General features: G+C 43.2%; 1 protein-coding gene across 1 annotated transcript in view; it reads left to right on the forward strand.

The window, feature by feature from the left end:
- The first annotated feature begins 136 nt into the window (after positions 1 to 136).
- LOC310996417 (eukaryotic translation initiation factor 4 gamma 1-like) overlaps positions 137 to 13,424 on the forward strand; it is a 70,966-nt gene continuing 57,678 nt past the window's right edge. The window contains exons 1-8 of the mRNA XM_083985799.1: positions 137 to 156; positions 7,515 to 7,567; positions 7,837 to 7,958; positions 8,614 to 8,700; positions 10,374 to 10,406; positions 11,435 to 11,455; positions 12,101 to 12,295; positions 13,082 to 13,120. Coding sequence (XP_083841925.1) covers positions 7,884 to 7,958; positions 8,614 to 8,700; positions 10,374 to 10,406; positions 11,435 to 11,455; positions 12,101 to 12,295; positions 13,082 to 13,120 — 450 coding nt within the window. The 5' untranslated portion in view covers positions 137 to 156; positions 7,515 to 7,567; positions 7,837 to 7,883. The remainder of the gene's footprint in view (positions 157 to 7,514; positions 7,568 to 7,836; positions 7,959 to 8,613; positions 8,701 to 10,373; positions 10,407 to 11,434; positions 11,456 to 12,100; positions 12,296 to 13,081; positions 13,121 to 13,424) is intronic.

A 13,424-nucleotide genomic window follows, 5' to 3' on the forward strand; every position in this document is an offset into this window, starting at 1 on the left:
TATATATATATATATATATATATGACTTTATAGAATTTTCCAGCAAAGAAAAGAACATGAAAGTTTCACGTGATGGGATTTTGCCGGAATTACCTTGCTACCGGCTTCCGGGAAGATTTTCCGTCCGTCCGGCTCCGCGGACTCAAGGAGAGAAAGGTAACGCCGCGGTACTCAGCTATATTCTTTCCTAAAAATGCTTGATTTCTCTGTATTGAAGCGTCACTTTTGCCGGCAAGTTGACACAACCCTTTAAGGAGGCCCAGCTGTACGTTTCAGTGTTTTTTTAGTCTTCAGATATACAGATTCTGCGGTGACTTTTCCTCTTCAGTGAGGTTCTGGTGCTCCTGCTGTGTTTTCAGGGATTAGCTACGTTAGCTTAGCTTAGTTTAGCTGCTAGCATCATCCCATGCTAAGACGACGTGGGTGTTTCTTTTCATCACTTTAGCTCAGTCCAGCTAGTAGCAAGTTGATAATATCACTATAGACAACCAAAATGAGTCCATATAACGGCATGTTATAATTTGCACGTGTGTGTTTTTATTTACACGTGTTCCATCAAGCGACAACAAATAGATTGTCGCGTCGCAATGTTGTTGTTGTTTTCGCCGGTTAGCGTAATTTGTGCTACTAGCAACTAGCCCCAACTGTTTGCTAGGTAGCGAAACAACATTAAAGCTAATATAGGAGATAGCGGGAGGTTAAAAAAAAATCAACGTTTTGAGTCGTAGCGGTGTCAACCTCCTTGCTGTGCAGCAACCAGTACGACAATTATGTACTTGTGTTTGCCAGCGTGGCTTTATGTAAAAAAGCAATGTGTTGTGCCAGTTGTGATTGTAAAGAACAACGCATACTGTGATAATAACTCGATACCTGAACTGAAAGCATGTGATGACGATGGATGGATGGATGGATGTAAAAGTTGGTACCAGGCAAGGCAGCAACCTGAAACTACGTGTGTAGTGTACTTGGGGGCGGTAAAGGTATATGGAAATGTTGTTGTTTTATTGTTATTGTTTTAAATTTTGTTTTAAAGATCCTAGCTCCTTTAGTTACCTAGACAACCTGAGGTATGTAGCAGTTGTAACGTGTACAAAGGGATGTTGAGACGGTGGTGACTGGAGGCTGATTTGACAGGGCAGGTTGTTTTGAACCGGTGATGACATGACATGACAGTTCGCTGTTCCTCCAGTTAGTTAGTTTGTTACTAGGTTAGTTAATGGGAGTTGCTTTGAAGTTGGCAGCATCGCCTTAAACACACAGCAGCAGCAGCAGCATCATCCCTGTGTCGCAGTGGTGGTGCCTGCCGCTGCCGCTTCTGTGTTTATGTAGCCAGCTAAAGCTAAAGCTAAGCAGCGTTCGATTTAACGGTTGGCGGATTTGAATGCGAGTAGAATGTTGAGCTACGGAGACAGAACGAACGATGAAACGGCGGAACGAACGATGGAACGCGCGTGCTAACATGTCGTAGCCATGGTAGCCGCCGCCTCCCTCTTTAGCTTGTGACAGTTATAGTTGGTCCCATTCATTTTTTGGCGACGGCCGCCGTCACGTCTGTCGTTTACAACCGGTGAGTGTCGCCTTCTCTGCTCGGGTATGGTTTGTGTGCTTTTTGTTCTTTTTCTTTTTTTTTTACATTAAAAATAAAATACGTGGTTGTCACGGGCCGAGCCGACGAGGTGTGGCTGGCATGAAGCCGGCGGCAGCTGTGATGGTGATGTGTATTGCATCGCGCCAATAGCAAGAGGAAAACCACGTGGTAAAAATCCAGCTCGGGCCTAGGGAGAGGAAAGTTAGCATCACGGCTAACAGGAGGGAGGGACAGCAGCAGCAGCACGTCCTCGCATCCCGATTTTGCAGCTGTTTCAGCAAACACCTGTTTGTTTGTTTCTGTATTATAATTATTGCAATTGCATGCAAAATAGCTGTCATTGTCTTGTGTGTGTCCGTGTGTGTGCGTGATGAGTAAGGCAGGGCAGACACGCCCCTGTGTCATGGCAAAAGTGTCCCCCCATAGTTGTTGTAGTAGCACACACGAAATGCCGGTATTGTGCCGCCGGGTGATTCAGTCGCAGTTGTTATCATGTGACTCTGACATAGTGTCATCATTTGTTTTAGAGGCTGTGATGTGTTCATGCTGAGGCCGTGTTGATTACTTCAGCCTGCTTGCTGCAGCACGCACACAAGGCAGGTGTTGTGGACTGCAGACTGACCTTAGCTGAGAAAGTGGGTGCAAGATGGATGCTATTTCCTTGGCATACCCCAGGGAGGACATATGTTTACTCATTATCCTCAAAATATTTAGTTTACCACTCATCAATCCAGAATTATGCAGTCATCATAATCTAGATTTAGCAAGAGAGGATGGATGGGTGAGTGAAGCTAATATGAATGATGTGTCAGAGCCAGGCTGTCACAGTGTTTACCCGACATAAGGACGGTACCCGAGCTTCCTGTTGTGAAAACGTTTTAAAGCTGTGTGTCTGGACATGTGTGGGATCCTGGCAAAAGTCTTGGTTAACCAGAGGAACGTGTGTGTGTGTGTGTTGGTGGGTGGATGGGTTGATGGATGCAGCCTGAGCTGGTGTGATGCTGTGTCACTGGAGCTAAACTTTCACTGACTGACTGACTGTCTGTCTGTACATCGCTGCTAGGCTTCAAATGTCAAGACTGAACTGAAGCCACACTCGCAAGTGCATGCCACTTGAAAACCACAGCTGTAAAGACGGAGTTTATTCTGTAAGCTGTGATAATGTTGCGTTGAAAGAACATTATTTTACTGATTTTACATATGAGGATTACCTGTATCTTCTGTTGCCCTGCAGGGAGCATTTAAGGTGTTGAAAAAGCAACTCTTATGTACTTAAATTAAACAAATGGAGTGTGGAGTTTATTTGGGAGTTTACCAAGCAGTTTCTCTAATGTCAGGCACTATTGGGGTGCATCGTTGGCACATGCACTCTTCAGTGCCTGTGGACCATCTCGGTCTGTGCGGCTTCGATTCTGACCTTTCTACTGCATCCTGGTGCAACAGTAAATCAGTACAGAGAAATGCGGTGCTGCAGACACGACCAACTTTGACTCCCTGTGAATTTTGAATATACTTTTTTCTTCTAAATGTGTTGCTCCTGCCTTTTTTAAAGGCTTTAAATGCAACTCTTGTTTTCCATAACATCCATGCTCCCTTATTTCCTGCAGGCTTGGTTTAAGTTGTAGTACTTGTGCAGTTATAATCGGTCCAGCCGAGTTAAGTGAAGCCTGCCACCACCACTGGTGCTTTTTGTGTCACTGTGTTGCCACCAGAGCCAACAAACGCCGTGGCTCGGTGGCAGGTACAGATTTCAGCCTGCAGGCCGGCGAGCTGTATACAACAGAGAAGTTACTGAGTGCACAAGAAGGGGCACAATAGGCTTTTAGGGAAAAAAAGAGAGAAAGCTGAGGAATGAGTATGTGCATTGTACAGTATATTGTGGCTTTTTTTTTTTTTAAGTATCTTTAAATCTGCAGTAGGCCCATAAGCTCACAAAGCCAGTGACTCATGTTTCTTTGGATGACGTCACCCTGCTGTTAAGTTTGATAACTTCTCAGCATCTGTATAATATTGTAAAAAAACAAAAAAACACAGGAAGCGTTTGATTTTTCACAGCAAAGCTGCATCGGTCACGCTGAGTCTGGAGTCTAAAAGTCCCAGTGGCTACGCCCCACTGTACTGTACAGTAGGTGACATGATAGCCAACTTCTTTTAACAAAAATATGCCCCCCCACCCCCACCCCACCCACCCAGCGCTGCTCCTTGAGCGGGTCATGGGAGTCCATGCAGAGACTTATGCAACAGTTGAATGAGCATGTCTCACCAGCGGCGGTGCTGGTGGCTGGGTCTCCACGGCGCTGCATGTCAGGCCGGCTCGAATGACTGGACTGTGTGTGATTAGTAGAGTGGGGTGGGGTGGGGTGGGGTGGTGTGTAGCAGGGGTGGGTGGGTGCATTGCATTAGCCCCCCCCCCCTCACTAAATAGCATGGACAAGTGGGGACCTGGTGCGTCCCCCTCCTCTTTTGCAGCGCTGCACAGGATTTGTACAAATCCTGCAGAAAAACCTGTGTCGTAGTTTTTTTTTTTTTTGAAGAATCACAACCTCAGGGTAAAAGCATTTCCCCTCACTGAACACCTAGAGGTCTTTTAAGTAGCGTTGCTTCCAGTGAGAGTAGTAAAGCCTCTGAGGCAGTGTAGGTTGTTGAGGCTGAGACCCTCTTTTAGCCCCTAGATTGTTTACTCAGCATTTCATGTCGCGGCTGGCCGGCCGGCCGGCCCAGCTCTCTTGTCTTGTGTGGATGAGCCTTTGAAGTGTTTGGCCTGTGGCTGCTCTAGTCCTGTCTACAGCTTTCTTAAAAACCAATACTTACTGAGTTACTGAGTACTTACTTTTTCTTTTTTTCCATGAAGAGGGAATTCACATTTTGCACATAATTAAATCTGCGCTGTGTCTTATGTCGCCGCCGCTCTCTAAGCTCCACAGTGGAGGATATGAGCTTACCAGTGTTTTATTTAAGCCAGAGATTTCATCTGACTGTGACTGTGTGGAAAAGCTCCACTCAGTTAAAATCCATTGTCTTCTTTTTTTTTCTTTCTTTCCCTTCCTTTTTGTTTGTGTGCTGCTAGTCATGGTAACAGGGGCGATTACAACCATCTCTGCAGCGTGATTTCCTCTTCTTTTGAAAAAAAAAGGAAAAAAGAAAAAACACCCTGATTCATCATGACTCAGGCTTTTCACACTGCTGTGTGTGTGTGTGTGTGTGTGTGTGTGTGTCAGGGGACGGAGGTGTCTGCGTGTGTCAGTGGCAGATATAATGTAGGCTTCTTCGGCTATAAATACCAAATGTGTCACTATTGCGAGGACCATATAAACCAGAGAGGAGGAGGATGATGATGATGATTACTCTGGAATCAGGGAGTGACCCTTCAGTCTGCAGAGAGACGATATTGTCTGTTTAAAAAAGAAAAAATGTTCTACATAGTTTCAGCTGTCCTCCTGACAAAAACTGCATTATGTATTACAAGGTGGCGCAGTTGCAAAAAAAAAAAAAAAAAGAAAAATTCTTGAGAAAAAGTTTGCCAGTGGAGACAAAACCACAAATGATTATTCTAGGAGGTGTGAACCAAACCGAAGAACTTTTGTTACACAAACTGGATCCAAAGCACAGTTTGTTTATTTATTTATTTTAGCCACTGACTGAGTAAAAACTGCGACTGTAAATCTGCTGCAAACCTACAAAACAAGTCAAATGTGCACAAGCTCGGACAGATTCGGCCTCGTGTGTTACCTGAAATGAAATGCACCCAGCTCAAACTCTGTATCAGATCGTTACTGAGTCTGAGCTGATTCTTGACTTGATTTAAAAGATGTTCTATGTTTTAAACACCGACTCATGCACCAAAATGAACAGGGAGCAATTTGCATGGTTGTAATAATTGGTGACTAATATTGTGACAAAATTCATCCAGGTGACGACAAAACCTTTTCAGGAAATTGATTCTGGACATGGACTGTGTTATTAATGTTGTTACTAATGCCGTCTAGACCCTAGAGATGATCATAAATGAATGTCTTTGATAATTTCCTGATGAGCTCATGTTTCCTTTCTCTTCTTTTTTTGTCTTTGTTAAAGGAAATGTAGCAGTTTCCTCTTTTTCTCACCTCTGAACAAAGTTCAACACTGAATATCCTCCTGCAAATATCCAAAGCTTAGTTTTAATGCTGTCGTTTATTTTGCAGACAGTAAAAAAAAAAGAAAAGAAAAGAAAAGTCAGTTTGTTCTCTGGTTTCAAACTGTGAGGATAAAACTGATCCTGACACAGTTGTAGCAGATAAAGTGAGATGGTGTTTAATATCGCTCCCTCTCTCTCTTTGCAGATACTTATCACTTATTAAGATCCACTCTGATCAGACTCTCGCTGACTGGAAGCTTAATAAGTTTTGACTGTTGATATGAGCGACAGGTGTAATGTTTATGACCCGGCCACCTGTTTAATGAAACACCGTCTGGAGAAGTGCATGTGTCTTAACGAGGTCCATTAGTCCTGCAGACGGTCGTGCGTTAACAGTGCTCACCTGAATTTAATCCTGTTAATTGCAAATGAACGAACTAGCAAAAGTTGAGAATTATGTTTAAATTGTGTGTGCCATGTGTTTTTATTTATTCTATAAAAAAAAAAACAAGCAGGTTAGAAGGACTGTGTTTAAAATTCAGCCCTCAAACTTTACCTCTGATTACTGCAACAAATCAGATTTCTAATTGGCTCTAATTGCATGATTAAAAATGTAATTATAAAGGAAGCTGTAAACACCACAACTCTATGTGGTTTGGTTTGAGCCGTGCAACTTGGATCCACAAGGAAGTAATCAGAGTCAGAGACTTGATAAAGACGTAAAAGGATGCAGGAGAATCAGGAGAGACCCTGAAGATGTGACGCCACGCACGCAGTTCCTTATTCACACAACCTTGTACTGAAAAACAGTCGTTTAAGTGCTTCTGATTTGGCACAAGGATCAGTGTAACCTGCTCAGACAGTGTGAAGGATGTTGCACGAAGTCGACGGCATCAAAGGAGAAAGAAGCAGAAGGAAAAGAAAAACAGCACAAAACTGCAAGAACGAAGTTTTGCCAAAGATCATGAAAAGAGGGCTGATGGATGTTGGCAGCAGCGTTTTTTCTGCCTTGTTTGGACCAGGTCTGGTCCAGCATGTTTGACACGGACCTGGACCTGGACCTGGACCACCACAGTGGCTGCAAGAGAAACATGGAGATGCTAAATACAAGTTTTACATCCAAAATCCTGAATGAAAAGATGAGAGAAGCTCGACAGGAGAGGAGATACCTGACAGGATACGGTAGTCATTCTTGAACTCACAGAAGGACGACAGAACGTCTCTCCACAGATTTTATGAAAGACTGGACCCATCGTTGTCCATCTGTCATCAGAAATAAAGGCAGACACAGAGTATAAAGTAATAAAAATAAAAGAATGGACTCTGCTATAAGGATGTACTGGCCTTTCTTTGCAGCCTTTGATATGGATCTTTTCATTATAGTGGAGTTAGTCAAACATCTCTGCTTTTACTCTCTTATAAAGGATCTATCGCTGCTTTTTTTTCCCTTTTTTAATTAACTGACTTTATTTTTATCTGGCTTCTGGTTAAAAAACAAATAAAACAGAGCGGCTTTGTAATTACACTTTGTTTTATTAGGGTCGCACTGTATCACAGCAGCAGCAGCAACAACAGATCATTTCAAACTTGCAGCTCACCAGACAATGTATTGACATCATTATAACATTTGCGGCTTCATCAGAAACATCTGTCTGTATCCGCGTCTGTTTGCCGTGCCCCTCAGTAACCTCTGCAGAAAGTTGTCATGGACGCGGCTGTAAACAAATCTGAGATGTGCCGTTAATCAATACGCGCTGTTTTTGCTAACGAGGTTTCTTATTCTTATTCTTCTTGTGTCTTTGTGTCTCGCAGGACAAACGGTTCCTCGGTGTGACCAGACGTAGGACCTTTAAGGATTCATAAATGTGAGTGTACACACATAGAGACGAGCTGCGAGTGTGCGACAGGAAGTGTGAGCTCTGAGTGCGACCTCCTGTTTGAGCAGGATGTCGACGTTAATTTTTAATTTTTCAACGACACGTTTAAAATAAACTGCTCGTTCCACAGAAAGAAACCACAGCGCGTTGTCCGACCTCCATCCTTCCTGCCACATGTCATTGTGCTTCGTGAATGGACCATGAACTTATTGATTGATCAATTTTAACCTCCCTCCCTCTCTTCTCTCTCTTTACAGATTTGTACACAGGTCCACATCCGCCTCCACATGCAGAACTCCATGAAATGAATAAAGCACCACAGCCTATAACAGGACCCCCCTCCACCCCCCACCCTGCCCCCTCCCCTGGCCTGTCACAGGTAACTATACTCCTCGCTCCTCCGCTGTTCATCTCCTCTCGGCTCTTGTTTGTTTGTCTGTTTGTCGCTCCATCCCTCCTTTTGTTTCTCACAGAATTTTTTATTTTTTTTAAAGAAAGAAAGAAAAAAGGAAAAGGGCTGCTGCAACGGCATTTTTCTCTGTGCACATAATGAAAAGCAGATCGCACAACAATGCACTTTTTTCTGTGGAGAGGAGCGAGCCGCGATCCCCCACCCCCCGTGACCACCACGTCTCACAAAGTGCCACAGCACGACGGCCCGTGGTTATTGTCAGAGGTGACGTGGTTGCCAGCCGTCACTGTAGCGTGCATCTCCATTAACCATAAAAAAAAAACAAAAAAAAAACTACAACCCCAAATTCTTGTGGTTGATGGCCCACGGCGTTCTGTGAAATAAGGTACACGCTCCGCCTGCTCTCCATTAACTTAAAAACAAAAAGATGGTGGTGTTATAAAGAGCAGTAAATAACCTGAACGTAAACATTGGCCTGGGTATCTGTGCACTCGTTGACCACTCAGCCCACCCGCCCTTCCTCCCTTATCATCCTCCTCCTCCTCCGCCTCCTCGTTCTTCTTCGTCTGCGTCCCGCCACTCTTCTGCCTCCTTCTGACATCACTTCCTGTCTTCTTTGCAGCCCTCGTACCCCCCCGGGCAGCCTGCTTCTGTTGTGTTTGCCACCCCACCGCCTCCACAAATGAACCCAACACCACAGACCCGACAGGTAGGCCCGGCCCACCGCACGCATCAACAGAACAAACACCCCCCCCAAAAAACCCCACAAAAAACAACAAGTTTTCAATCTTAACTTTTGTTCTCCTTTAATTCCTGATTTAAAAATAAACCAAAAGCTTCTTTATGCTGCAAATTTTCAAACACAACTGCTGCTCACTGTCGCTATCTGAAATCCTCCCTCCCCGCCCCAGTGGAAAACACTGGAGCACCCCCTACCTCCCCCACTCTTCCTGAGTGTTATGTGTGGATTTCTTAGAGTGGCTGCATGTCTGTTTGCCTGCTCCTCACCAGTTCTGCACCATTTTAACCGTCAGTGTCAGCCCGTCCATTGTACTCTGCCTCACCGCCACTATAACGGCCCAGTGTGCTGCTACACGCTCACACTGGCCTCATATATATACATTGTTTAAACTCCTGCTGCTAAGCAAACGACTGGACAAAACGCAAGTGGCTCCAACTGCATTTTTCAAGATCAAACAATAGAAAGAAATAGTTTTAAAGGTCCAGTGTGTAATAATTGGCAAAATACCCATGAATATATTTTTATAAGTGTATAAAATAAAATCTGTTTGGTTTTCGTAGCCTTATAATTCTTCTTTTATACATACATATAACAAGGGTCTTGCTTTAGAGAGTGTCGCCATCTTGCGCCGCCATGTTTGTACGGCAGGGTGAATGGAAAATCCAGCCAGCCAGAGAGCACGTTTCACGAGTTTCACGTTCATAAATAAACCAACGAAGAAGAAGACGGAAGGAAACAAGAAGGAGGAGGAAACAGCAGACACATCGTAAAAAATGGTTTAGATCTCCACCTCATCGCTCCATGCTGCTGAAATAATCTCAGTCGTGGTAAACAAGTTTTTTTGTCCTCGGAGGCCACCGTCACTTTGCCGACGGGAGGGGTGAGTGTGAGCGAGTGAACGCTGCAAACTGGAATCTGAACGCTTGATATCATGGGTTTACGCCTATTTTGCACACTGGACCTTTAAGTGTTTTATTTAAAGTTACCGTAAATTCTCAAATAAAAGCCGAGTCTCAAATAGAAGCCGGGTCCATTTCTATTTTCTGTGTAAGTTCTTGTGAATGTACAAAAACCTCTCAAAGCCCACGATCGGCTCGTTTGAGCAGTTTCTAAGCTGCTTCATTCGTGTGTGTGGAGTTATTTGTATGTTTTTTTCGACCCAAACCCACGCGTCTGGTTGTGTTGAGAACTCCCAGCTGGAGCCTGTGTACAGTCTACGGTCGGAAACACGCGTTAATTTAGAAAAAGTTTAATTGGTGCAGATTAAACTTCTTCTCAGTGAATGCTGCTCTGGATCCGTCTCTTTCCTTCTATTCTTACTCTTTTAAACAGTAACAGCAGAACAATTTGACATTATTTTATATCTTTACTGAGCAAAAGATTTGTTCGAAATTAAATAAAAGCCTGTCCTATATGGTTCGGCAGTTGAAGCAAATAATAGCCGGGGCTTCTATTGGAGAATTTACAATATTTACCGAAACAAATGAGGAAAACGTAGATGCCGTGGTGTGAGAGAGAGTTTTTGTTTCGGTCTTGTGAAATGTGCTGAACTGGCCGGAGGAGTCGGTCTGTGCAGAGTGAAGCATGGACCTTGTGCTTTTTGTCTTAACCTCTGTCCTGTCTGCCTCTTCCTCCTCTAGTTTGCCCCAGGGCCGCGGCCTATACACCAACAGGTACTAACAGCATAACTTGACTAACATGATGGAGGGTGGAGGGGTGGAGGGGTTTCCTTGTTTTAAAATAAAGGTGATGGACCATGACATTAGATTACCGCAACTTTTTACTTGATAACCTTGTGATGTTTTTATAGTGTGATTATGGTTTTATAGGCTGGTTATAGGAAATACATGTTTTTAAACAGGGTGGCACAGTATGCAAAACAAATTGCAATTGCGATTTCATTGTAAAAGGTCTAATTATTTATTATATACGACTATTTAGGTCTTGTACCAAACAAACAAACGTCCCCTTTACGTCTTTAGAGTTTGATGTCGTTTGGCCAGGACATCTCTGTAGCAACAATACAACAAGTTTTCATCTTAATCAAATGAAAGAGAAAAAAAAAGCACCTACTACAATTTTTAGATCTTGCGATTTCAATTACATTGCGATCAGTTGTGCAGCCCTAGTTTTAAATGTTAACCTCCCAAATAAAAAGACAAACATATAAATTTTTTGTCATTAAATGATGCAGAAGTCAGATAATCTTGATGCCAGAGAAGATTAATTACTATAATAAACATTTAACAATATATCGCACTACTTTTATTTAATATTTCACCTACATACTGAATATTTTTGACTATTAAAATCATAATAAATTGATTTATAAAGAAAATAAGACATAGCAGCTTTCTTATTGTAAGCAATAAATCACCCAGGTGGCCGATGCTCGTCCTCCAGCTCTAGTTGTTTTTAGTTTAGTGTTAGTTTTTCCTGTGTTTACTCGTTCAGCATTGACCGGACCTGGTTTATTGGGATCCACTGTTCTGCCTATTCTCTGCATGCAGCTCGTTAATTCACTGCTTGGCTCAGACCCGACGGGTTTTTTCTGGGCTTTTTTTCCCCCTCTCTAACTGACTTGTGGTGCTCTCTCTTTTTCTCTCTCCCTCCTCCTCGACCCCCCCCTCTTTCCCACCCTCTCTCCTTTTTCGGTGTGTTTCTCTTGTGTGTGTGTGTGTGTGTGTGATGTGTGTCAAAGGGAAGCTTCAGGTCGCTACAGGTAACTAAAAGATTTCCTCTCTTCCTTTCAGTTTCTCCTTCGCATTCCCCCCTGTTTTGTTTTTTTTGTTGTTGTTTTTTTTTGGTTTAGTTTAGTTTTTTCTTCCTCCCTCTTCCTCTCTCTTCCTCCCTCTCCCTCCCCACCGTCTTCATCCTCCTCCTCCCGAGGAGTGCATATGTGTGTGACTAATATTTGGCAGTGTTGTTGCTCTGTTGGCTCGGCGTGGTTTTGCTGGCCACGGCGGTTAGCTCCCAGGCCAGCAGCAGAATGTCAATGAGGAGGCTCTGAATGAACCGGCATTAGCTGCTTTATCTCCTCTGGCAGGCAGGGCCAATATGTTTCCACTTGGAGCCGCGCCACAGATTCATGGGCAGAGCTATGAGCCCTGGACCGGGCCAGCTCCACTCTGTCCAGGAGATAAAAATCATACGGGGGGGGGGTAGATAGATGTTTATTTATTTGTTTTTATGGCAGAGGAACTAATAACTCCCTCGTTTGTCCGTCTCCCTTCGCCCTCTTCTTCACACGTTTCCTGTCACCTCTTCTTTTTTTTTGTTGTTGTTCTTTTTCACACAATCATCTTCACCTCCTCTCTGTGTTCTCCTCCCCTCACCCCCTCCCTCCTCCTCGACGCCCTCCCTGCAGCCCTACTATGCCAACAGGGCGAGCCTGCCTCCGGGCGGCGGGCCCCGAGGCGTCCCGCAGAGCAACGCCCCCCGCCCCGTGACGCCCACCCACGTCTACCAGGCGGGCCCTGGCTCCCAGATGATGATGATCCCCGGGCAACAGTTGTCCTTCCAGAGCTCGCCGCAGGGACCCGCCTACTTCATACCGGGACAGGTAGAGCACGCCGCACCATGCCGCGCCAGACCGTTTGATGTTTTCACCTCGGCTCAACACACACAAGCTATAATTCATCAATACGTACAGGTGCATCTCAATGAAGTAGAATATCATGGAAAAGTTTATTTATTTATGTCAGTAATTCATTCAAATTCAAATGTATTTAATTTCTTTTTAATTGTAATGATTATGGCTCACATTTAATGAACACCTATGATTCAGTATCTTAAAAAAATTTATATTACAAAAGACCAATTTAAAAAAGCATTTTTAATATGGAAATGTTGGCCTTCTGAAAAGTATGTTCATCTATATGCACTCAATATTTGACTTGAACTACTTGGAATGGACTTTTCCATGTTATTCTAATTTATTGAGATGCACCTGTAAACAATACATGTATAATTGAGGACACTTGATGATGATTCTTCAATTGTGGGCACGTTTGACCTTTGAAATCTTGAAAAAATTAATTTATTTTAACTTTTAAAAGCGTTCTCAGATAGTCTGGAACAAAGATCTTAGCAAAGCCTTTGATTGTAAGTTTGACATCAATCATCGTCAGCCAATTGTGTGATGGTTAATATCTGAAGCTTACCTCATTTTTTATCATTAGGACAATTCAAATGCCTATTTTTATCTTATTTTATTTCCAACTGTTTAATAGTTTTGCTATAAATGTGAAATGTTTTTTTTAATCTGTTTCCAATTTTATCATTTACTTTTCTCTTTATTTTATTACTAATCTCCTTTTATATGTCTTTTTGCTCGGCTGTATTGTAGATGAAGTTTCTCCCTCAGTATACACAGTGGCAAGAAAAAGTATGTGAACCCTTTGGAATTTCTTAGTTTTCAATCTACATCTAAGTCACAAGTATAAACAAACACAATGTGCTTAACCTAATACCACACAAACGATTATAATGTTTAATGTATTTACTGAACATATCCATTAAATATTCACAGTGCAGGTGAAAAAAGTAAGTGAACCCTTGGATCTAATATCTGGTTGAACCTCGTTTGGCAGCAACAACCTCAACCTAAAGTTTCCTGTAGCTGCAGATCAGAACTGCACAACACTGAGGATGAATTTTGGACCATTGGTCCTCAAAGAACTGCTTCAGCT

This window comes from Trachurus trachurus (genome assembly GCF_905171665.1).
Source record: "Trachurus trachurus genome assembly, chromosome: 13".
Lineage (NCBI taxonomy): Eukaryota > Metazoa > Chordata > Actinopteri > Carangiformes > Carangidae > Trachurus > Trachurus trachurus.